A 25,543-nucleotide genomic window follows, 5' to 3' on the forward strand; every position below is an offset into this window, starting at 1 on the left:
GCAGAAGGGAGTGGATAAGATCTCTTGCGCCACGCACATCGTCCCACGACGTACAGTGAATATTGCCTTTCTCTTCATCCGTACTGTTGGGAAACTAAGCGCCTGCGATTATATACACCAACTCTGTGACTATTGTTGTCGGCGAAGCATCCCAGAAGGAGGTTCCTCATAAAGTTAACATTCACCTACAAATACGGCACGCTAAGGTGGGTGGTGAAGAAACGGGAAGGTCCGGTGACAGTAATTTGTCTACTTTTGAGGGAAATCACCAGATGTAACCGAACCACTTTGCATCTTTGGTGGAGGAGATCCGCATGATTCAGAGAACGCCTTTCATCGGTATTTTCGTCCCCACCTATTCAAACTATGGTTTAGCTTATCATTACTGTGGAAACCTTCTCCGTCTCGTTTTTCTAGAAACAGCAGTGTACTATGCTGTGCTTTCAGCGGGACAAGAGGTGGAGGGCCAAAGTACGTACCTTTTCAATTTATACACTACATTATCTTGCAATGTGGGATGGTCCCACCATAATACAAGTTTTCTATTGTTTTGTTGGTGTTTTCGCGGAGCAATGACGAACCTTCACTTATTTTCGCGTTTGATCTATGCTCCCTCAGGTTTTCCACGTTATTGTGGAAAGCCAATTTTTGTGGTGGGCAACTATTACCTGAAGGAAACCATCCTCGACCAACAACCAAGAGAGACCAGAGATGATATTCTCTAATGGCTGGTGGGGTCGGTTGCCGTTCTCCAAGTGAACATTAGCGGTGTCGCTCCCCTCCTCTCGCTCCCGGTTGTTATCTGTGTTTTGGTCCGTCTCTCTTCTTAAATCGTCGGGTGCCTCCTCGTCAAAGTGATCTGATTCGGGGGGCCCCAATGGCACGGTACTGTGTACGGCATATGATTGCAGGTTACGGTCAAGGAGAACAACCTCATTAAGAGTTGTGCTGTGGCATAGCCAGTGACGCACAAAACTTCGCTGGTATTTCGTGTGCGAAGTCTTCTGTAGAACCGGTCCTCCCTCACAAATGAATGTTAGCGCCCCACTCGTCATGTTCCGTGCTAGAACGGTGCACACAAAGGCGGGACATGTGGCATCGTAGGCCGCCGAGTGCCTGCACCTCCTAAACTCTTTGTAGCTTTTCGAACCACTGCCATCCTCTGTTAGCTCTGTGCTCGCCAAAACGCTCATGACTTTTCCATCTAATGTGCCAACGACCGTACCTACACTCGAATAAGTGTAGGTGGCGGAGGAAATGCCGCAGAAAAATCGCTTGGGTGGTGCCAACTCATACCCACAACCACCGTTTGTAGCGGACGCACACTTCACTACGACTGCGCGATCTTCGTACGGGGAAGAGCAAATGATAACCCCGTCAAGGCACTGCGAAAAGAGACCTGACTTTAGCCAATAAGCACCAGAAGTTTCACTAATTTCCTCACCTCTGTTACGTCGTGCAGGGAACACCGAAGCAAGACGAGTCACCGGAAAGATAGATGATACAAGACCCGTTAGTGGAATATGGTGAACTATACCCGTACATATTCCGCAATCTTCCACATGAACGACAAGCACGCCGTGTAGAAGTGTTCCAACAACCACAAAAGGCCGGTCAAAGATCTCGTTAACATCCAGTGGTACAACATGACGTGGAAAGGAGAATGAGGAAACGCACGATAGTACATTTGCCAGCACTCGCGGAGCAATACTTTTACACTCAACACCAGGCCCCGTATTTATGAATACCAACCTCTCTTCACAGGGGAGGGACACCACAACACAGTTAGGAATCCGGTACAACCACAGACAACGGCAGGGGATAGAACTGAAGGAGAAAGTTCCTAGGGGGGAATGCAACGTCCCCTCCGATTCCGCTATCGGTTCACCGGTGGTCAGCGACACGTTATCGTCGTGTTGGCTGCCCGATTCTGCAAAACGGCGTACCATATCATTTACCTCCTCTACGTGTTGCAGCGTGCCGATAACTAATTGGGCACGCGGCGATTGCGATAGCTGCACCTCGTACGGCCTCGTAGGTACTTGCCAGTACACACCTGATTCAGGCGAATCATCGTCCTCACGCCTCTCTGGTATCAACGGTAGTAGAAACCGTCGTCCCTCGGTTATAATCAACGCTATTAAACGATTCCCTCTGCGAAGACGGGGATCCCCCCGAAGCTCAGTTATTGTTGTAGGACCTATGTCCCACTGGCAGTGGTCAGTCTCAGCATCCCTTTGTGGAACGCTCTCCTCGGAAACTTTGGGCCAGCACCAACTAACGGCAAATAACGGGGTGAGGGTTGGCTTCATGGTTTGACGTACCATTTTGTCAAAGAGGAAAAACTCCTCCTCCTCATCTGGCGTTTCCACGGTGCCGCCGACACCTTCTCGGAGTGCATCGGCAACTTCTTGGCGAGGACGTGGGGAAAGTTTACGTCTACTATTCCCCCGTGCTAACTCTACAACACTCTCGCCACCGGTATCCTTAGTCATTTCAGAAGTGGCATGTGACGTACCCTTCCCCTCATTCATATCGTGTAGGGACAACTACTCGTGCTCGTTCAGTTTCAGCACGATACAGATATTTTATATTACTACTCTATTTTCATGCTACGCCTCACGTGCAGAAAATTTAAAGTATACACGCGTGAAGGTAACTTACTGTCGCCTTCACAGAAAAAGAAAATGGTTTGTTCGCTCGAAGTGGTATTGTGTAGTTGAGACATTGACACATTTTAGTGAAGATACAAATATATATATATAGGTAGGTAGATATGTTCGTAGGCGTAAGGTACACATTAAACCTCACGCGTCAAGGCGCCTTGAACCGCAGCAGTAAGCAAAATTTATTGAAAATACAGTAAAAGTACAAGGTACAACGGAGGATCAGCAGCAAAAGACGTTCAGTGTTGGTTCACCGTCTCGCCACTGGGTTGTGCATCATGTTACTCCTCCATTTCCCATTTCCCTGGCGACGAGTGCAACCACAGTGCGCTTCTGCGGTTTCACTGATAAAACATCGGCTGCAACCTACACAACTGGCGCAACCGCAACCCCAGCGAAATCTGTGTTTACTGGTGGTGCTACATTGCTGTTGAGCAACGGCGGTACAGGCAATGGCACCGGGGCAGGAACCGCAGCAACCGCGCCACCAACGGCAGAAACGAGCAGGGGGGCCGTTGCAATTTCAGGCGGCAAAGGAACAGGTGTGGGCAGTTGCTCCAGTCGCAAATTTACGGGATTAGAAGCAACTACGATGTTGTTACCTGTCGATAGCTGCGGTGACACCTGTGGAGGGAGCGGCAAACGACTCGGTGTAGCCGGCACCACTTGAACCTGTGGGGGAGAAGTTGTCGAATGAGTCGGCAAGCCTCCAACAGATTCCTGATTAAGCTGCGGTGCCACTGGCACAGGTGACTGCAAGGGCAGAATAGACGGAGCTGAGGAGTTCTCGAGTTCCCTTGTCAAGAGCGTGGGAGCCAGCGGCGTCAGCAGTGGTGTTTGCTTGTTAGGGGGTGGGTTGACTGCAACTGGTTGAATTGAGAGAGGAGTTGCAAGTGACACACCCGCTGCGGGTTTCACAACATCTAACGTATTTTTCGAGACGGTAATTTCTTGCGCTCGCGGTGGGGACAAAGAAGCAAGAATGCGGCTTCTAACGGACATCGGGCTTGTTTGCGGCGCCACTCCAGAAATCGACGGGGCTGATGATCGATGAACGATGTTCCCTTCTACCTGCGTACTCTTCATCTGTACCGCTTGTCTCAGAGTTGAAATATCTGAATTTAAGCTCATAATTAATGTTTGCTTCTCCATGAGCTCTTTTTCCAATGATTTAGTAGTTGCGCAAGCTTCCCGTAACTGGTGGGTCAGTGACTCTCTCTCTTTAGTTTGGCGCGCTAGTTCAGTTTTCATCCGGTCAACTTCGCAATCTTTTTCGCGAAGCAATGCCTCCATGCTACTATTACCAACGGACAGGGCAGCAGCTGCTTGAGCCTGAAGCTGCTCACAGTGTTCCTTCCAGGACCGGGAATTTTTCTTTGCATCGTCAACCTCACCTTGCAACTCCTTCTCTCTGATCGCTGCTTCCTCAAGAAGACGTTTCAGCCGTTGTTCCTCTTCATCACGCATTCGCTGCGAGTTACTTAACCCTTCATTTATTCCTGCAGCACGTTGCAGTGCTTCCTCCTGTTCGTGACGAAGTCTTTGGATATCGCGATCCCTGGACTGTAAAGATGCCTCAAAGTCCTGTCGTTGCTTCTCCAGTTGTTGCCTGAGTCCTAGGTTTTCCGCCGTAATTTGTGCAGCACCACATTGCTCCCGCCGTAACTCTTCAACAACACCTTGAAGTTCTTTTGCGGTACGGTCCTTCTCCGAAAGGCGCTGACTCCACATCCACTCGCTTTCACGTCTCACTTCCTCAATTTTCTCTCGTTGTTGTGCTAACTCCCGCTTTGTCATCTCCAGTTGTCTCTCAGACTCACGAAGTTGTTTCACCACTTGTCCCTTTTCCCCCTCTAAAATCCGGCGAGCCTCTTCGTGGTGTTCATTCATTCGTTTGTAAACCGATTCAAAGTCTCTGGACAGTTCGTGTGCTGCAGTGTTGTCAGCGTTGTGCATGTCCCCACGCATACGCTGAATCTCACCTTCATGGGCCGCTTTGGCACGTGCAATTTCATCAACTAACTCTTGCTTCTCCTCACGTAACACACGTAATTCCGCACTCTGCTTAGCCGATAATGACTCGAGCTCACCCTGCAAAGTGTGAAGTGCATTCCGTGCTTCACCAGCTGTCCGTTCGGAATCCGTAGCACGTCGTTCCAAACGTTGCTGTGACGCCAATGCGTCTTGTAGCTGCTTCCTAACAGTACGCAACTCCTCTCGCAGCCGAGCCTCCTCTGAAGCAGCCGCTGTTGCTGCCGCTGCCTTCGTCCTCCATTGCTGAATATCCGCTTCAGCCTCTCGCTGCCGTTGCTGTTGTTCTTCCAATGTCCTTTCGAGCATCCTCAGCTGTGAATTGCACCTCTCTTCGTCCTCAGTTCGCATCCTCTCGTGCGTATTGTTGATGCGCCGCAGTTCCTCTTCAAACCACCGTTTCATGCTCAGCTTGTCATCCTCAAATGTACGTTGTAGTACTTCCACAGTCTTCCGATGCACGTCTGCAAGGGCCTCCTCTGACGACCGTGATTTTGAACAAGATTCCTGTTTTTGTCGCACTTCGTTTAGTTGATTCACTACCTGGGAAAATATTTCCCGTGCTTCTGCAGCTTGTTGTTCACTCCTAGCTATCATTTGCCGTTTGGATTCTATGTCGTGACGCAGTGCGGCTATTTCGCTCTTGTAGGACTGGTGTAGCTGGTTTGCCTCCGCTCGGTATTCGCGTTCGCGCTCACGCATCTCATTACATATTCGCTCCACCATCACATTGGTCGCGCTCTTCACGGTTTGCTCCACAACGTTGTGGCACTCCGATATCTCCTTTTGGCTTTGTATTCGTACCTCTGCCTCCTCACGCAACCGTTGCATTGCCCTTTCATGTTGTCGCTCACGCATTCGCTCTTCCTCTTCAATATGCCGGCGTCGTTCACGCTCTAACTCCCTCGCCCGCTCGTGCTTCCATTCTTCCAGTTCCCTTTCCTGTGCAAGGAGACGCTGTCGTTGTTCCTCTTCCCGTTTCGCACGCGACTCCTCCAGTTGTCTGGCGGTTTCGATTAGCGATTGCTGCTCCTCTTCCCGCTCATATCGCCGAGTGCGCTCTTCTTCCATACGTCGACGAGCCTCCTCTGCACGACAGAGTTGGTTATACTCATCTCGTATCTGAAACTCACGTTGAAGCAGTAAGGCCTCAGGGGTCCCTACGTTCGAGTAACCGGCACAAGTTCCCGTGCCGAGGGTAAAGAGAACGCATTTGCTGAACCCCAGCCGGCTACCGGACGCCATACGGTACGGTAGGTTTTCGCCCTGCATTCTAATGGGTGGCATAGGCTTATTCAAAATGGAAGATAAAATGGACGAAGCAGTAACATCACTTTGAAGCATAGGTGGCATAACTGAAGTATACGTCTGCGAAAACCTGCTGGAAGGATGTGAAGCAACGCAGTCTCCCATCTTGTTTCCTCTTCGTCCACCTTCAGCACACCTTCTCCTTTCGGCTGTTCCCCGCCGGCTAGGCCACCCTGCACAATTTTCGCCTTCAGAACGTCTTTGTACGCCGCTACCCTTTGACAGAGAGTCCTTAGATTAACGGTAAATCCGCATTGGGTTTTTTTGAAAGAAAAAAAAACAGTCGAATGAATTTGTCGGAGCGGATAGTGAGGAAGCGACGTGGGGAAAAGGAGAGAATATCATCGTCCGCGAGGGGTCACGGGCAAAATCCCCACCACAATACATGTGAGCACAAATAAGAAAATGGGAGGGTTTCACATTTCATAGTGAATGGTGGTAAGGGGGCGTCATATGCACCACAAGAGCCACTGAGAAAGGATATAACTTCAGCTTTTGTATGGTTTATTCTTACATAGAGTAAACAGAAACATCATTAATGGGAAGGAAATTATGAAACGGGTCGGCGCGTGCAAGAAAAAAAAAGTACAACGAGGAATCGAACATCCGCGTAGAAAGGGAGCTGTCAAAAAGTGAGGATGGGGGTGGAATTGATGGGTTTTTCAGGGGGCACCCATTCAAATATTTATATATACATGTGTGCCTGCATAAACGGACAAATAAACAAAGCGACAAAGATAAATAGATTGTGGCATAAATAAAACATATTTGCACGAACTAATAATGCGGTCACGCTGCCCTCCTCCTTTCCCCCGCCATGCCACGCGGTACCTGGTGCAATAGTTAGCAGATGTTCTCAAACTCCCACTCCCTTCATTGAGATCCCTCAGGTAAAGGTGGACTAAACGTATTTTGCAGGATCAGAAAAGCTGGATTCCCTCACCTTGCACGCCTCATCAGACACAAAGACACCCTTCCGCAGCCGCGTAAAATCATTCGCTACGGTGACTGCGTTGGTACTCAAGCGCCGCAAGGCTTTAAGGATCCGTGATTCCACGCGGCTTTTCTCTCGGTGTTCAACACGCAGTGCATCTTCCAGGTGACGGACTTCTCCCCTTAATTGTGCCCTAAGGCCCTCACAACTTGAGGTAAAGAGGGTGCCTACACTACTTAACAGCGTGGCATGATTCACGCCGTCCAGTTGAAACCATGGACGAAAAGTCATGGATGAGAGCGTTTGCTGCCAGACCGCGAGAATGAACCACAACGGATTCAGCGAAGGGTGTGTGCTACTCCACCGACAGTCAGATTCAAGTCGATTTTGTTTAGCTGATTCATTGCCAGGGGCATCACAACTACCATCGGAGAACGAAGTTACTTCACTAATTGCCGTGGAAACGGAAGTTGCTTCGTCATGTGGTACGTTCGTGATATTATCCGTCCAGCAACCCAGCGAGGAGATTAGGTCCTCAGGTTTCGCAGGTGTATATAGCAGGTCATCATTTTGGAAGTGGGACTGCAGCGGTCGCCCACAAGACAGATTCATAGCTAGCCTTAAGTCCCTTCTCTGAAGAGCACATATCCTATTCTCGCACTTGTCAAGGTACGATAATGTCCGCCCACCACACTTTACCTCATCTGTGCCAAAGAACCCCTCACCCACCAACATCAGCATAATCTGATCCTCAACAACCGACGTGCGTAATCCAGTAACAAACGGTTCCAAACTTCCAAGCGGTTGCATGTTCAAAAGACTGCAGTTGGCTAGCTGTTCCCGCTTCGAGTCAAGTGCATTCCAGTTTATTCGATCAGAACATTCATGCATCTTTAGTAGCGCAAACAACTGTACCAACTTCAAATCCATCACATCCCGTTGCGCTCCACAGACCTGGGCAATATCAGGTATTGCTTCAGATAGTTCTTGCATCAAATAGTTAATTATCTCAGTGTTAAAACGCGACAAACGCAACGTCAACTCCCGCTCCATTATCACCTTGAGCTCCCTTGCATTATCCTCGACGTAGGGTATATGATGCCTCATATCTTCTGCGGTGGCAGACACTTTGGTGGCAGCAAACCCCCCTATTGTTTCCCTTCTTGTTTCCGCCACCAACTCCAAAACTACCGCATCGGCACCCTCCAGCCTCGCGCCAACTGTTTCCTTCGTTTTCGCAGCGGCAACGTTGCGAATACGCATCGCCTGCTCCGCAATGATCGCCCTCAGTTGCTGTATCTGCTTTCGATAATCCAAACTAATGAAATGGCGATGAAGATCCCTAAACTCTGTAAGCAAACGCTTGCGTACAGCAAGCGACACGTCTGAAGGACCTGATGGAAGCGGGCACCTTCTCACGACAGGCCTCCGCATGGTTAAGTGGTCGTCGTTCATGTCTTCATATGCCTCATCCAACAAATCTAATACTTTCCCCCAAAACGTAACAGTGACAGACTTGAACTTTCGTTGCACCACTGTTTCAAAATCTCTAACCACAACCCGAGGTGCTGGGATCTGTTTAAAACCCCCCAATGCCTCTCTCACAACATTGTCCAGGTTCTGTACCTTTGTCAAGTTCATGCGGATGCTGCGTGAGCGTCGTGTCGCACTTTTACGTGCCCGCACAAGCACAGTACGCAGTTGGTGACACCATATTACGAGAGAGACGGCAACCCGAGTGAAAACGGAAAGTTCTGTGTTCTTTTCGAAAACCCGCACAGCGCGCAGCAGTTGCTGGGCACCCGATTTATTCCACATGCTGTTCACAGCATCATATAGCACCAACTGCTCCAGTTGTTGTGGCGGTAATTGCTCCTTCCGGTTTCCGTAATTTGCGCCGAAGACCACGCGACAGTACGCTTCCACCGCTGTCCTTGCCGATTCTTCCTCACAACTCCTATCGTTGCTGCGCGAAACATCACCACCACCGACGCCCGCGTCTGACTCCGTCAGTGCCGACGGGGAAAGGGATGGAACGCGTTCTCTGTTCTGTGAGTTTCTCGCTGGTGTTTCCTGCTTCTCTTCGGCCGCTGCAAGGCTGAGCCGTCGCAGCTTGTCGTTGTATAGGGCGGAAAGCACAGAATGCGTCGCATGACTCACGGTACCACTGTACGGTATCACTTGCCAACTTGAGACAGCAACACCAAAAAGTTTCATCATATTCTCTTGAAAAAGTTCAATCAGTTCTGGAATGCTAGAGGCCATTGGAGGCGGGCGCTGGATAAGCTGCACATCGTTTATAGAAGCACCAGCTTCGCGCATGAGCACTGCATCGGTGAAGGTAATCACAAAAAAGGTCATATCAGCAATAAGCTGACGAATCTTTTGTGACTCACTTTCTTTGCTGGAACCTTCCATGCTTTGCCATTGGTTCTCACGAGCGGGGTGCGTCTCGTGTTTGCTAACCGCCCGACTACTGCTGAAACTGCTACTCAACATCTCAGAGGAATTGTCATCATCGATGCGTTGTGTGAAGGGGGAAAACAAGTTGCCAACAGACTCCACCATGTGCTGCGTGCCGATCACCTCGCAGGGGACAGTGTACAGAAGACCGTCACCAAGTAACAAATCGGGGAGTTGATACGATGACATGGCCCCTCTCTCGCTCCAAACGACTTCACTCGCTAACTCTTTCAGCAACCACGGGGAGCTACGGGAAACACCTGATTGGGAAGAGTGGATGGACGAGGCATATAACTTTTCGGACGAGCACCATGATTTACTGGGACACATGGGTAGCGTGCAACGGCGCTGCGGGCTAGGCTTGTCTCGAATTAGCGATTTCCTAGGGCTCTTCTGCAAGGCGCAAATGCGTTCTTGAATAGTCACGTCATATGCACCAGGTCTGATTGTGCTGACTCGTACCGGTGTGGGTGCCTGATAAGTGGATAATGTATCACCTTCACGCTGTCTTCGGCCTCTAGAAGACGACAAATGCGAAAAGTTCACAACGCGGGAAAGTGTTCCGCTTTTAGAATCGTCTTCGGGATACTCAAATCTCCGGAGTGCTCGTTCCTGTGTCCACAGCGAAGGAAGGACACTCGGTGTCTGACACTGCGGTGCGCCGATTTCAGGATCTCGCGGAACCACACGGAAACTGCTGGTAGCACTAGGAATGGTGCAGCGGCCAGGCGAGTAAAGGATGCGGGGTGATGCCATACAACTCCTCTCTGTTCGGGGATCCACGGAGACACGACAAGGTTTAGTGGACGCCGCCCTGGCCCTGCTGTTCTGTGCCGCGTTCGTATCACTTATGTTAGTGGTACTACAGGCGCAGCTGCCCTTGCGGAATGAGCACTCCTGCAGAGACATCGATGTGTATGGAGAACTAACTGTACCACATATATTGACAGCGGGGCTATCGTCATTCTTGGTCATGGGAGAATCGTCTGAAAAGGAACATGTTGCGCAGCGAAGGAGAAAATCAGCCACTGTACTTTTTCCACTTTCCGTTGCACCAGCCACAACCATGCTGGGGAGACACCCGGAAGGGCGCCTCATCTCCTTCAGCCCCTTCATGCTGGTGTTTAAGATCTCAAGTGTACTGTTCAGTGACCGCCGCAAGCGCAGCAACTTTTCTGATGAGTCTGTGAGGAGCCCGTTGAACTCGACAGCAATGTCCATCAATCTTTTTACCCCATCCTTCACATTGGGTTGCGCGAAGTAGATGAGAGGTGAACCACCGTCTTCACTATCAGTTGACGCAGTGTGCCGTGTGGATCCTCCCATTTGCGTGGGAATCTGCGAAATGGTCTCAAAACACGTTAGTGGATGTTGTTCATCGTGGTTTTCGGTTGTGCCTGTCATTAACTCTCCACACTCTCCCACTCACTCGCACACTCCGTCTACCTCCTTTTATTCAGCCAAGTTGTTTGTTACTCAACTAAAAGCCCTTCCGGGCCCACTCAAACAATCAGGGTAAAATGTGGGGTTGCCTCCCCTCCCTTCCCTTTCTCCTCACAAGTATTTCTTTTACTATAATATTTCTCTTTGTTTTTTTTTAGGGGGTAGATTGGTCCCGTTTCTTCCACCTTTACTTCTTCCTTAAATATCTCCCCTCCCACCACTATTGATGATGGCGTGAGGCTACTGACCATTACACCGCAAGTGATACAAAACAAAAAGAAAGCAAGCGAATAAAAATACGGAAGTGCACCAAAGAAAGAAAGGTCGGCAAGTCATACAGCAGCTGGTAAGAATGAAAGGGGTAGTGGAATGTAGACATTGATTTTACCGCAACAACAACAAAAAGAGGGGGAAAAGGGATCGGTGATTAAATTAATAAAAGAAGATCGGGTTCGTAAAAAAGTAAAAAACACACCGGTGAAGTGTGCTGTGCCAAGGCCAGCGAAGACGTGAGGGGTGAAAGCTCAACGCAGTGGGGCGACGGCACGCACGCGCTCATGCGATACGGAGCTGAGATGCTCATTTTTTCATTTTTAAGGCCTCTCTAGAAATACATAAAAAAACGTACATATACACGCACACATTTTAACCCAAATAACGCAGTTCCACTTCCGATATAGAGATGTGGTGTGGAGAGGGAAAAAACGCAGAAGATTTCTCAAATTGTGAAATTTGTGAGAAACGGGGGTTAGTTAGTCACTTTTGCAGTCAGAGCAATACATAGTGGAAAGTAAGGGAAGAAAAAGAAAATACTACCAGCAGCGTGTGGCATTTTTAATGGCATTGCTTTCCCACGAACACACTCTTCACAGAGGAATGCATGTTCCATGTGTGTGAATTGCATCAAAACCCAATTGGTTTGCTTGCTACAGCAAACAAAACGTGTCGCGTTATGATCCCCCCCCCATTCCCCTTTAATTTTTAATTTACCTCCCTAAATTTCCAAACCTCTCCCACACACCTTAAAAATGGTGTTCCTCCTACGCGTTAAGAAACGCAAAGTGCACAAAGTAACCCGGAATGTCCACGAACAAAGCAGAAAAAAAGCGACTGCACTGATCATTTTTGTTTGTTTAAAAATGTTAACTTCCCCCCTTGCAGCCTCCAAGTACACGCACACATGGCATGTTGTTTTTTCTGTATGAGACAGTTCGTCCACATGTTTAGAAGTAAACCGAAGTAGAGGAAGAAGCAAGTAAGAATAAAATAGCAAAAAAAATTAAACATAAAAAGCAAACAAGACATCAGAGAAGATGCCAGAAGGTAAAAAAGAAGAAAAAGATGTGTCTTTACAACAATCACCCGCTCCCTTTCAGCGCCCGCCGGTCGACATCCCCTTTGAAGAGATAAAGAGACAACATGAATTAAATTAAAACATTATTAAACCAAATTTGACTATAGCAAAACACTAAGCGCGTTGAACTAGACAAGGTACTTTGGCATTTTCATGAGGGGCATAATCAATTCAATCTCCTTTGGTGTAAAGGATTCACGGTGGTACAACTCCCATCCATTAGCATGAGCCTTCCACCACTGCTCAAATGCTACTTTCACCTCCCGCTGCACCTCAGCCATGGCGTCGTGCTCTAAAGGAGCTAACTTGCGCATGAGAAACTTTACATGTGGTGTAATGGGGCCAACATCTGAAGAAAGGAATGCACACAGACAGCGTACAAGCGCTGCACGGCGTCGCTTCCGATTATTTTCCCTTTCTATTACAGCTGGGAGTGGTTCTTCTGCGACACCACCGGTGTCTCGATCTGAAGAAATCGAATATTCCTGCAATTCTTTGGCACACTGCTGTACGAGCGAATTAATTTGCTCTATAGATGCCACCCTGGAAAGAACTGCCAAAAGAGAACGGGTGTTGGCACGAAGATCCCCATCACCGTGTGACATGCACCCCACGCAGGCACTGAACACACTACGCATGGTCTCATACTTTCCAATTCGATGAAGGTTCATAAGCAACATCTGATAAAATGCGCGAGTAAGAACAACCTTCGCTCTCCGCGTCTTCCCAAAAGGGTAATTTCCCTCCAGGACATCGCATAAAAACTTGACTACTGACTGGATCACATCCTTCCGCTGCCGTGACAAAGCGAAAGAACTTAGAGTTGACAGTGCTACTGTTTCAAAATCGTCATTATCGAGTGAAGCGCCGTCCAGAGCTGTAGTTGCAGTTGTTATTGCCTCCATCCACATCACACTAAATAACTCAGGCGGTGGACTGTGCCACATGGAGGTTAATGTCTTTAACCCAGCCTGTTCAGCGGTTGTTGAAACATCACTGGTGTTGCCGTGGTTTTTGTTGTCAGATGCCACTGGGTGCTTGTTTACCACCAACATATCTTCATTCGTATTGACAGCGGTAATACATGTTGTTGCCACCTGAAAAGGGAAACCAGAGTTTAATACCGTCGGGGGGTAGCATACCTGCAACCTGACGATACAATTGAGCTGACGAAGAAAGTCCAAAACAACACTCTGCGCCGAATTGTTAGAAGGAATGTATTTACTTTGATACAGAGAAAGACGCAAAAGATACCTTAGTGAAGTCGCAGCGTAGTGACGAATCTCGTTTGAATCACTAAACAGAAATATTTTTTTCCGGTCCAAAATGCACCGACACAACTTAGGCAGCAGCACGATGTTAACATCAGCGGCAAACACGTCCAGCAGCTTCGTGATGACGTGAAGCGCCCGTAATATGCCTCTTTTCACGCCAGTAAATGCCACTTTGATGTTTGGCTCTACGCTATCTGAATCACGTACCCCCGAGGTCACATTCACGGGGGAGCCGGAACCATCATCCAGTGGTGTCAGCATGTCAAAGAAGGGTTCGTACATTGACCAAACATCATGGGTTTTCACCTTACCGTACAGTGCACCAAGACCTGAAATGAAACTCATGAGCACCGTATGTGACAAGAGGATGTTACTGCATGCTTGTAGCAGCATACTGACATAGCAATCAAGCGCCTCCCGACGAAGTTTAGGGTTTCTTTTGGAGAGACAAATTGCAGCAACGATTACGTCAACAAGGCACGGAAGCTCCTGAGGGTATTCTTTGCTTCTGTTACTCTCGCTTTGCACAAGCTTCATGTAGTCACTAAACCAAAGGTACGCAACCTGTATGTACCTTTTCACAGTCTCTTCAACTCCTGCGGCTTCACCTAAAGACCTCCACATAGACGCCAGTCCCACTGAAAACGATGTTTGATCACGATTTGCTAGCAACACGTTCCACACCCAAGTCCCTCGGATTCTCTTCTCGATGGCAGCCTCGTTGACTAAAACTTTTCCCACCAAATCGTCGGTGTCTGATGCCTGTTCCTGAGCACCTTTCGACGTGTTTTCGCTATCGTCCAAAATTCCCGCCAACTTAGAAATCAAATTTTTCAGCCCCTGCCGCACCATCCTTCTCTCCGCCAAATCCTTCTCTTCATGACAGGCGGTAAAAGATTGCATGCGCAACCTTAACCCAGGCACCTCATTGTCAGGTACAGTAAATACTTCGCCATCGCCAGATATATCTGGGGGAGCGCACGTCCTGTCCACCCGAATGGACTTAGGGGGGAATACCAACCCCATTTTTCCATGGAGGCTAAAGGAAGTGTGGTTTTCCTGTAAAAATCTGTACCTGTTGCTAAAAAAAGAGGTGGTATCTTCGCCTTCCATGCTTCCCTTCCGCATCAAAATGTTCACTTTGGGTGTCTTCTCTTTTAACGAATATAGCACCACCCGCAGTACAGAGAAGGCCGAGCGACGCGTCTCGGCACAGATGTCCACTGTAAGTTTAAACAGCGCTGCAATGGAAGCTGGTGAAAGAAGCTCGTAATGTAGTTGGATGTGGTTACAAGAGAGGGTACGCAGCATCTGAACAGCAAACGTCGGTGCCGTATGTGAGCACTTCATTGCAAGCGGCAACAGCTCATCTGTAAGACACGCTATCGCCCTGGGTTCAATAAGAAATGGAGTGCACACCTCCGCAGCGCGGTCCCCATATAAGGAGCATGCGCTGCCTGTTCGGCGAAGCTGGTCTGGTATTTTTAATCCCACTTCAAACATACGCCGAATAAAAGATGCGTCACGCTGATATACGTCCAAAGAAAAACCTATTACTGTTTGCATAATTGCACCACTCAGCGCCTTTCGCAACTGCACAAGAGAACCTTTCTCGCCTACACCGCTCGTTGCGATATCGTCAGATGCGTTGGCAAGCGCGGAGCCTTTACCGTGGTCATCACTCTTACTCTGACTTGTTTCGGCACCAGTACACCCCTCAACAAAAAAAACGTCACATATTTTTGCTGCATCACTGCCACAGTCACCCTCCACGCAGGAATCATTGCCCTCACTGCCACAATTCTCAATTTGTAAAATTTCCTCCCCTGGTCCAGTGTGTCCTTCCTTATCACATATGCTGTTCTTATTTCCACTACAAACATCGCCTTCCTGTCTGACGAAATCGACTATACCCTCCAAAACATCGAAATGGCGCAGGAGAAACTGGCGACAACCATCGAAACCGAGGTATGGCAGATATGTTCTTAGAATGCAAGAGCAATGCTTTCGGACATCTGGGTACGGTGAAAACAGCAATGAGTACGCGATAGAGAGGGTGTCACCAAGGTACTGAGGATAAACAACCATTGGATTCTGTTGGCGGCGGCAGTGGAGGAGATATTCTGATCGCAGTCGCCAGAAAAGGGCTGGAAAATAGAAGCGGTGCCTCTCCGACTCCACTATAATTGCGGAGAAGTGCTTGAATTCCACGTCAAAAGGAATGGTGTAATCATTGGGAATGTTTGTTCGGGTGTCTAATCCCATTTCCCGAAAAAAGAGTGTAAGAACGTAGCAAAGCGTATCGACGTCAACCCCTTTTGTGTGGGCAACATCCAGCGGCAATTTACCACGTACCAACAAGCTTTGATCGCGTCGCAACACGGTAGCAATAACAGCTTCATCAGCCACGCCACCTGTCACACGTCTCAACACATAATCCAACAGTAGACTGTGAATGCTCTCCGTTAACCTTGTAGACTTCTCTACAAGCGATGGGGAAACCTCGTGTAGGGGCCATGGAGTTTTAGGGTCCTTATAGTGCCATGGCGTCATGTTGGTCTCACCGTCCGTGGCACACTGAACTCGCAGCTCACAGTTAACGGCCCAAACGGTATCCAACCAGCACACTGCACCGCAAAGCACGTTATGAGGCGTGACGACGTCGTGGCTGCCCTCAGCGTCAGGAGCCGACGGTGCCTGATGTGATACCAACTGACGCACTGAATCGTCTACACACCCACCATTTTCCCTCAGACCTTCGTTCACACGATCGTGATGTGAACTAGGGGACATATGAGGCGGAAGGAATGCACGCAGGCCCCGTGCAGCCTCCTTACGACTGGGGACCCTAATGTGCTCGATATTTTGAATAATGTCTGTGAGATCCGTCAGAAACAACTGATAAACCTCATGGAGGAACGAAACATGTTCCTCCGATGGTTCCTGCCACACAGGTTCCACATCAAAGTAACGATACAGTCCCATGCTAGATTTATCTTGTTTCTGTTCCGAGTCGCCCTCAGCGGCACATGACTCTTCCTCCATCATGTGATCGCCCCGTACCAGTGACGAATCCACAGCTCGGACACCGACACACCTGGTTTCAGAAAAGGCGAAGAAAACAGCCGTGTAAAGTAGGGCAGCGCAGCAGCGCCGCTTTCGATTAGTTATCGAGAAAAGTTGCGCTTGAATGCAGTCCAGCAACTCGTAACGATAAGGAAAGCAGGCTAATCCAGCACCGCAAACGCAGCTGGACAATAAAGACGAACACCACAATACCTCCTCGTCGTTGCACGTATTCACATCACTGCGCAGCGGCGGCAACAACCGTGCAATCGCCCACTTCATCACGCGTTCAGGAGAACGCCGAGCAAGGGGTTCCAGCAGGCAACCTACAGAGGGTACCTGCGAGTTTTTCACCTGCGTTTCCGCCTCTTTAAGAGCCTTCTTCAAGCAATCACTGTAAGCTTCGTCACTGACATTGTGCGAAAGAGAATCTATAATACTCGCCAGAACATCCGCGTCACTGTCTTCAGTATCTCCCCGCTTAGCACTATGAAACAGTTGTTCCACAACGCTGACAGCAAACTCACACTCAGCAACTTCACTGCCCAATAATTCGTCTAGATTTAAAACAGTAAAGACGGCAAACAAGAACTCTCGCACACTATTAGAAAGTTGAATACTACTGCAATTTATCCACTGCGGTACTAGTGGAAGTATCTCACTGAGGAACGCCCGACAACTCTCCCGGGTCTCACTGCATTCACTAAAGGGCAAAAGGGTCTTCGTAAATAACTTGAAGGCCACAGAGCACTGTAGGGGTGACTCCAAGCATCCACGAATTCCAGCTTCAACGTACTTGAAGGTAGGTGGTTGCATAATTTTGGGTGAAAGAAGCGTAAGTAACCCCACTGCATTTATAATAGAGTGGTGGCCGTGGTATAGCGCGGGGATAATCGCGGGGGCCACAATCTCGACAAGGGAATCGACGGTCTCCCGCTTCCAACGATATCCATTAATGACAAAACCATTTCCTGGATCTTTCTCACCCGTTAGCAACCAACTGTGCTTGTGCTTCACCCGCAAGTAAGCGGTTTCCAGGAAGGTGTTGTAAAACGACAACAAGTGCCCCAGTGCTCTACTATCAACGGCACAAGGTGTAAGAAAAACACTGGTTGAAGACACAAACCGACGCAGCTGATTCCATAGTGGTGAGGTGGTACAGCAAGGTAGTGCCTCACTAATGCGCCCGACAATCTTCATAAACCGACCTTGACTAACTTCCAGCACTTTGCGGCCGCCAAAAGACCATGCAGATGAAACGAGGCGCTCCGGCTTATCATTGCTACTAATGGGCGGTCTCATTACGCTCAATATCATACTGAACAATGTTTCCGCGTATTCATCAAGGTCCATGATTCCAGCACGCTCTCGACAGATCTTAAACACAATGTCCAGCGAAACCATGAGCCAACTCCCTGACCTCTGCTGCCAATAACGCGCATCCACAAGCAAGAAACGCACAATACGCTCCGTCATAGGCAGCGCTCTTCCTGTTACACGATCATAAGTAGCATGAATTGGTAGAAGAATATATAAAAACCACAGCGCCTGCGGCGCCTGCTCACTGTCTTGGGAGAAATAAGGCGCACAGATCTCCCACAACCCATTTAGGGATTCGCCATCAAAGTGCAATGAGGCACACCAGCACAAATTTGCTAGTATTTCAGCAACTTCTGCTTTTACATGGGTGTAGAACCGAATACGAGACAACCGTGATGATTCGAAAACAAGTGAGTGAACGATATCCACGAGCGGTTTCCACGGAAGGGAAAACCCGGGGTGCTTCAATGCATATTTGCGTCGCCCACGAACAACTGAGCAAAAGCAACTCACAACAGAACTCCACGCGCTCACGTTACGAATCATGAAGTCCCAGTTCACAATCCACGTATAGAGAAAGATTACGACGTTGCGTTGCACGTCGCGAGGGAGGTTGTACGAGAAATTTTTATTTGTAAATGTCCTCCTAAAGTATGTGCAACGACACACTAATTCGTCTTCGGCATCGGACCAGTCACTGTACTCGTTCCGTGGGGAGCTGCATATAGGCACGAGTGGAACAGGAGTTCCCGTGCCATCAGCGACGCCAAAGCGTGCGCAGGATGATCCCTTCTCTCCGTGTTCACCCCGCTGCTCGTCCACGTTGTTAGAATTAATTCTACCCGCAACCTCCTCTGGAGTTCCGAATGCCAGCAGTAATAGCATGCCCTTTTCTATAGCCATGCGGTCCTCACGCTCAATCGCCTCTCGTAGGCGGGGATGCGTGCAACAGTCTAAATACGGCAACAGCCACTGCTCTTGTAGGTTTCTCTTCTTTGAAACATCTGTCGCGTCACCCACGGTCAATGAAACCTCCGCGGAGGATCTCTCATCGCTTTGCATCAACAAAAGGCAGCCAAAATTTCCACGCACAATCGAATAAATAATACCACACAAACAAACAAAGATTTGTCCCAAGTGCTAAAAACCTTGCGTCTGCCTCTGCAGAAGAGTGACGCGAAGCGTGCCTAGGAGTTTTTTTTTTTTTTTAAGGGCGGTTTCCAGTAAATTTCTGCCAATACTTGTTTTCCACCTTTGATTTGTTACTAATTATCTTCTTTCCGGTTACCTCCCCTTCTTAGTCTACTACACACCTAACGATGGTGGTTTTATAGCTTTTTGATGATTGGATGAATTTCCCTTTGATTCTTTTCACTAACTAACAAATGTGCGTGTTGCAACTACCCTTTTTTGCCTTCTTGTCCTTCCCTTTGCTATTTTCTCTTTCGTATGGGCTAACTACTTTCACTGTTCGGTGTTTCTTTACTTTCCTCTCTACTTCTTTCCCTATCCTTCTTTTATTTCTTATAGCTGCTCCTTTTTTTTTTTTTAAAGCTTTCTTTCCTTCTTATCACTGTTGTCGTTATTGTACTACTGTGATTCTTGCAATTACGATAGAAAATCTCTGCAGTTCTTATGTCCCTTTTTTTTCCCCCCCCTCTCTTTGTGCACCTCACCCGTGCGAGTGTTAATTACTGTACGAATTTACGAGCAACTCCCCCTTCTCGTCACTGTCGCGATATAAGGACTTGAGTATAAATAATCAGCAGTAACAAAACAAAATTTGGTAAATAGAATACCTCGGGAGGTTAACTTCGGAAGTTTTATTTAAAAAAAAAAAAAAAGAACGGCAAATTACTGATGCTACAGAATGTTTTTCGTTTTATGTGCGCCTCTCAGTGCAGTTTTTGATTCGTATGTTAATTAATCTTCTTTATTCCCTCTTCTGTTTTTCGTCAAATTAATGGAAATATGTATAAATGTGTTTGGTTTCACACCTTGTTGTATATCCGTACCTGTGCTTGGATGGAAGCAGAAAGGTTAAATCAAATTTACGAAAATAAACGTTATCACTCCTTTTTTTTTCCTTCACCGTTTTGATTCCCTCCTCCTTTACAAAATACTGTTATATGAAGTTATTAGAGTCTTATTCAGCTCTTTTCTTTGTAAGTTATTGTATTTTTTGCTCGGTTTTCTTTTTCTTCGTTCAGCTCAGAACTTTTGCTGTTTTTTTTTTTGTGTGTGTGTGTGTTTCGGGTGGACAAACTGTTTCTCTTTTCCTGCTTTCCTTTTTTTTTTTTTAACCGTAAACGTCCTCAAGCATAACACAGAGCGAGCTTCTTTACACTCCTGTACTTTTCTCACCTTCTTTTTTTTTCAACTAAGTTTCTTTGATGATCTCTGCCTTCCTTGCCGTTGTTGGTTTTGTTTCCCTTGTTAGTTCTTTTATATCCATTGAAGTGCCACAATAGTGGACGGTAAGGTGAAAAATAATAAAAAAAAGAAGACGGAAGAAGAGTAGGCAAATGAATGACGAAGCAAATAAGCAACAAGGGATTAATTAGAGTCAACAGGGAAAGGAGGATAAAAGAAGTGGGAAAAATAAGCGGCAGAAGCCCCACAGTGAAACAAAAATACATATGAAGGAAGTGTAGGGAGAAAGGGAGTTGAAAGAGGAGCGGGAGATTTAGCAAAGTGGAAAGTTATGCGATGACGGAACGCAACTCCACTTCCCTGGGGTTGCCGCACCATTAAATTCATGCAAGCGCTAAATTGGCCCGGGGAGTGACGCCACGTAGCAGTAAAAATACGAAACAGATATAAGAAAAAACTGAGAGAAACGACGGCAAACAAAAGAGCCGTTCAGGTTTCCTTTTCCTTATATGTTCCTCGTCGGTCCCTACCTTACATAATGAGTGTGCTACTTTCCACCTTACATACATACACCAGCAACCACAAACATATGCATACCATATATGTGTATAAATAAACATATGCATGATCTTTCTTTTAGTCCCCTCCCCTTCTTCCGCTATCTAAGAAGATTGCAACACGCAACATGTGCAATGAAACGGAAAGGTGGGGACGGGAAACCGGAAGAAAAAGAGACGCGGATTCGGGGCCTCACCATATGTAAACCATCTAATTACGCAATTGGGCGTCGCAGCCCATAGCGAACCGACCCCTCCGCCACAACATCCATTCTGTACACATAAAAACATCCACCGCGGTCAACCAAGGACATAATTCTTATCCATGAAGAAAGAAAACATGCGAACACACACACACACATGCAAAACACAACAGAACACACGAGATTACCAGCCCTCTCTATTCAGCCACTCCATTACGGAAGGAGAAAGCAAACCTCAAAGTCCCGCTCCCCACTGCCGCAGTATACCTGTCCACAGTCTTTAGAACCTGGGCGATACCAAAAGAGTGAGCCGGGGTACAATAAATTCTCCACAGTCACAATGCTGGCGGTAGGCTCGTACTTAACGACCCACACACCCCGCGGTTCATCATCTGTGATGGGCGAGAGGCGGTCCGTCACGCTACTGTATGTTGGGCCATACAAGATGCGATTACGCTCCGGGTTGCCGGCATGGAAGACGCGTAAATAGCACGATGGTTTCATTGCATGACGCGTCGGTTGTCCAGCGAAGAGGGTGTTCTTTTCAACATCGCCTGCAGGTGTAAAGACGTACTGACCACGTACAATTAGGGAGCACGCTCTATCGTGTAGTCCGATGAAATGCGCTAAACGAACGGTCTCGGGCACCGCCACAATCATAAATTTTGGTCGCTTCTTTCTTGGTGGTTCCTCTTCAACCTCCTCCTCCTCCTCCTCCAATTCTCCCTCGTCCTGTTCCTCTTCTTCTTCCTCCTCTTCCTCCTCCATATCTTCTTCATTTTCCTCGCCTTCCCCACCATACTTCTCTTTTGCATCCTTCAGTAAATCCTCCGCATCAGGTACTTTTACCTCTGGTTCAGGTTCGGGAGGAATGTCACGACGCACCTTGTAGAGGAACGAAGGATCGCCAATGTAAACCCCGCGAAGTTGATCGCAAAAAGCCACCTGGTCCTCCGAGAGGGTCTCTAACACCCGCCACGACGTTCCGCCATCAACGCTGAAGAAAGAGTGACGAGCGCCAAACAAACCATTTGGCATCACTTGCGCAACAAGGTAATCTCCTCGCACACCGGTAACCTTTCCCCAGAACTGCACAGGGAGGTTATATTTGAGAGCAAGGAGCGGTAGAGAAGACTGTAGAGCCGCGCGCTCCGCCGTGCTTAATGCCTTGCCCACATATGGAAGGCCAAATATACAATCGGAAACGGATGACATGCGCTGAGAGGTGATTGCCGACTGCACGAAAGGGATGAGTGAATAGTCAGAACTAAAATAAACCAAGAGACACCTTTGATGCTGGCAATGAGAAAACTTTCCACAAATTTTTTTTCTTTTCCTTGCAATCTAACCTTCCCCTCACACTTTTATTTCAGTTTACTCTTTCAGAGTTATCTGCGCCTCTGCTCTATTCTCCACCTGACCGACTTGATATAGAAAGATACTGGTGGTGTACAACCTCAAAGGATAAGGTGGAACAAAGCTGAATCCAATTTATATTGGCATACCCACATGCAACAGTTTCAAACAAACCAACCGAGCAGTACAAACTTACGCTCTAGTGAGAAACTTCCCCAGCATATCGACAATTTGAAAAAGATTGCAATGAAATACAGGTTCATTAGGAAATGTGAAAGGAACTTCCAGGAGAGAAAGAAAAAAGGGTGCAGAAAGTATGTTAAGTCTTCATCCCTTATCTTCTGTGCAAGATACAAAAATACCATTGGATGCCTACTCCCCAATCTTAAACTACAAGGTTATTTCTTCTTCAATAGACAAAAGCAAATAAGTTAATATATACCTACCCCGCACGTCGAGAATTTCACAATCCTCAACACATATACACAAATATACACATATACATACATATATATATATATATATATATATATATATACACGACACGTGTGTACAAACATATCTGTACACTAATGAACGCAATATAGCAGAGAGGACCTTGGTCAACGTAAGCCCTACTAACTCCTTTTATACACAGACAGACGTAAACATATATTTATTTATTTATTTAAATCTATTCACTCGTCGACCGCCAACCAAAATGCCTTAACCCCGTTTCTCTAAATTCTTCCCGTACGAGAGGTGCCATGCGAATATCCTTGTCTGTTTGGTACACAATCCTGTTTGCTATCTTTGCCCCTGCATTGATTACCTCTTGTTGTACCGCGGCAGCTTGCGATAGGCATGTGCGACCGGTTTCCTCTGCACGCTTAGCGGCCTCCAAACTCCATGTAAAAAGGTATGCTCCACTGCAGGCAGTGATACAAACCTCTCCGTTTCCCTCATAGCGATCAAATCCGCCAGAAGTGAACTTTAGTGCTTCGATTCCACCCAGCGCACTAAGTTGTGCGGGAGTTGGCTGCAGCCTCAGCGGGGAAGGTTTATCTTGACCCATACGTGAAGTAAAGCCGTTCTTTTCTCCATCATTCCCGCACGCCGTTCGCATGAGTAACAGGAACTTCTCACATACCGCCACAACATACTGACCATTAGCGGTCACATCTATATCGACAATAGGCACTTTCGTCTCGAGCAGAGTTTTTGCCGTCTTGGGATTGTGGCTACCATCTTTGCGGCGGCTCCCCGGAGGTCCCGTGTAAAGTCGGACACTTCCAGTGCCGTCACCAATAACGAGATAACCGTTAGCCGAGGTAGCGTGGCATGTGAAGGGTTTGCGTAGAGACCCCAATTTATAATCAGCCAGTGACATTCCGTCTTCAACAATGACGTTCTTCCTTGGATCAATACGAAGATCAACGTTGAAGGCGACATCCTTCGCAAGACAAGTATATATTGGCTCGGGCCGTGCAACATGTTCGCTATACGTCACACGTTGCAAGTTCACCGGAGTTCTGAACTGCTGAACCACTTCCCCCCGCTCCAAATCCACCTCGCGCAAATGGCTGTCCTCCACGCTAAAAAGGAGGAGCTTCCTTTCTAAATCGTCAATCAGTGCACCGTCGCAGGTTTGGACACTCTTAAGGTCGATGGTCTCCGGCTTCCTCCCCTCAAAGCCATTGGCGTCATAAGAATGGGCTTGAAGCTGAACTTCATTTTGGGTCTCTCGAACAACCACAATCCGATTGTGTTTCATGGACTCACTGTAGCACACGTTACCAGATCCTGTTGCCTTCACGCGCTCTCTATCCAGATCAAGATGATAAGTCGGTTCACTGTAATCATCCTCTGGAGCAACATACGTTGAGGTTTGGCCGATATATTCATATATTGGGTCCTGGGCTGTAGATACATCGAGGGGTGTTTGCGTCAGCATCGAGTACGTGCAACGATTATACATTTCCACGAATTTTCTCGTTACAATTTCCCCGGACCCACCGCTTTCAAGATCAACAAACTTGAATGCAAGGTTTTGAAAGGTGCCGTCCACTAAAGATAGCCAGTGCACCGAGCACTCGCGATAGCAGTGTGCGAGCGACAAACCACTTCCGAGGGACTGCTTCAACACCTCGCCCTCCTCTTCGTCCACAAGTACAAAACTGTATGGCAATTGTTCACTTCTATTTTCATAGAGAATTAAAGAGAACGATCCCATTCGTTTTCCTTCAATTATGGGCACGAAGCAGTCATCGCTTTTAACGTACAACAGACCGCTGCCAGAGAAGAGCTCTCTCCTCGTGGAGCGATTATTTGAAGAAAATAACTTGTGGAATGACATTCCGAGTATTTATCGGTCCTTAAGAGTTGAATCTCGTGCTCTACTACTGCGTCCCCCACCAAAAAGAAAAAAAAGAGCAAGATGTTGCTGTCTACTTTGACGATACACACGCACAAAGAAAAGAAAAAGGAAAATAAAGGCCCCTTATTTTAAGAGAAAAAAGAGCTATTTCTTTCGCTTTGTCTCTAACGTTGCTGCACTTTAGCTTCCTCCAAATATAATGAATAGCAAGGCGCTGTTGCACTGTCCGTTCCTTTGGCGTCAAAAAAAAAAAGCAGAGAAACATGAAGGTAGTAAGAAAATGAATGGGACACTTTAAGTAAAAAGTTTCTGTTTGTTTCGTATATTATTGTAACAATAACGAAAAGTGCAGTGGAATTTGAGACGCGTGGGTCGAACGCAGCAGCCTGCATTTTGAAAAACAATGCCAGTAATTGAATAAACTCCACGATGCACTTTAATATAGAAAAAAAAAATGCGCCACAAAACAAAGGATTCCAACGCGAAAAAAATACATAGATACGCAAGTGCACAAATATATAAGCGCGCACCACTGGAACTTACGTTCGGTCCCCTAACGCAAATCAGTTATTCGGAACCTTGCAAATGTTAGAGAAAAACAGTGGAGGTGCCACCTCGTTCTGGCTTGTTGAAAAGGAAATTAAAAAAATAAATGAAAAAGAATACAAAGTCAGAAAATTTTATGATAATTGCACTAGTAGCAATATATCCCTCTGAAAATGCAGCTGTTGTGTGTAATCCGAGGGAGGGTAGCCACTTGAATGTAACAATACATGAGTGCAATGCGTCGAGCCGAGAAACAAACGAAATAAAGATGTAGAAACGGTTGGGACACGCAG

The 25,543-nt window shown here is 47.5% G+C and overlaps 7 protein-coding genes across 7 annotated transcripts; 1 reads left to right on the plus strand and 6 right to left on the minus strand.

Annotated features, from left to right (window-relative positions):
- Positions 1–614: 614 nt before the first annotated feature.
- On the minus strand, positions 615–2,534 carry TbgDal_VIII380 (hypothetical protein, conserved; the record flags this gene model as incomplete). Its single annotated transcript, XM_011777060.1, has 1 exon — positions 615–2,534. One exon carries the CDS (start codon positions 2,532–2,534, stop codon positions 615–617), a length of 1,920 nt encoding a protein of 639 aa, XP_011775362.1.
- Positions 2,535–3,032: 498 nt separating this feature from the next.
- On the minus strand, positions 3,033–6,110 carry TbgDal_VIII390 (hypothetical protein, conserved; the record flags this gene model as incomplete). The annotated part of the gene is made up of 1 exon (XM_011777061.1): positions 3,033–6,110. The coding sequence occupies one exon, from the start codon at positions 6,108–6,110 to the stop codon at positions 3,033–3,035; it is 3,078 nt and encodes a 1,025-aa protein (XP_011775363.1).
- Positions 6,111–6,906: 796 nt separating this feature from the next.
- TbgDal_VIII400 (hypothetical protein, conserved) lies at positions 6,907–10,806 on the minus strand (the record flags this gene model as incomplete). The annotated part of the gene is made up of 1 exon (XM_011777062.1): positions 6,907–10,806. The coding sequence occupies one exon, from the start codon at positions 10,804–10,806 to the stop codon at positions 6,907–6,909; it is 3,900 nt and encodes a 1,299-aa protein (XP_011775364.1).
- A 1,521-nt stretch (positions 10,807–12,327) lies between these two features.
- On the minus strand, positions 12,328–18,921 carry TbgDal_VIII410 (hypothetical protein, conserved; the record flags this gene model as incomplete). Its single annotated transcript, XM_011777063.1, has 1 exon — positions 12,328–18,921. The coding sequence occupies one exon, from the start codon at positions 18,919–18,921 to the stop codon at positions 12,328–12,330; it is 6,594 nt and encodes a 2,197-aa protein (XP_011775365.1).
- A 323-nt stretch (positions 18,922–19,244) lies between these two features.
- TbgDal_VIII420 (hypothetical protein, unlikely) lies at positions 19,245–19,550 on the plus strand (the record flags this gene model as incomplete). Its single annotated transcript, XM_011777064.1, has 1 exon — positions 19,245–19,550. The coding sequence occupies one exon, from the start codon at positions 19,245–19,247 to the stop codon at positions 19,548–19,550; it is 306 nt and encodes a 101-aa protein (XP_011775366.1).
- Positions 19,551–21,205: 1,655 nt separating this feature from the next.
- Positions 21,206–22,207, minus strand: TbgDal_VIII430 (hypothetical protein, conserved; the record flags this gene model as incomplete). The annotated part of the gene is made up of 1 exon (XM_011777065.1): positions 21,206–22,207. One exon carries the CDS (start codon positions 22,205–22,207, stop codon positions 21,206–21,208), a length of 1,002 nt encoding a protein of 333 aa, XP_011775367.1.
- An 814-nt stretch (positions 22,208–23,021) lies between these two features.
- TbgDal_VIII440 (hypothetical protein, conserved) lies at positions 23,022–24,683 on the minus strand (the record flags this gene model as incomplete). Its single annotated transcript, XM_011777066.1, has 1 exon — positions 23,022–24,683. One exon carries the CDS (start codon positions 24,681–24,683, stop codon positions 23,022–23,024), a length of 1,662 nt encoding a protein of 553 aa, XP_011775368.1.
- Positions 24,684–25,543: the final 860 nt, after the last annotated feature.

The sequence above is a fragment of the Trypanosoma brucei genome, chromosome 8 (assembly GCF_000210295.1).
Source record: "Trypanosoma brucei gambiense DAL972 chromosome 8, complete sequence".
NCBI classification, from domain to species: domain Eukaryota; phylum Euglenozoa; class Kinetoplastea; order Trypanosomatida; family Trypanosomatidae; genus Trypanosoma; species Trypanosoma brucei.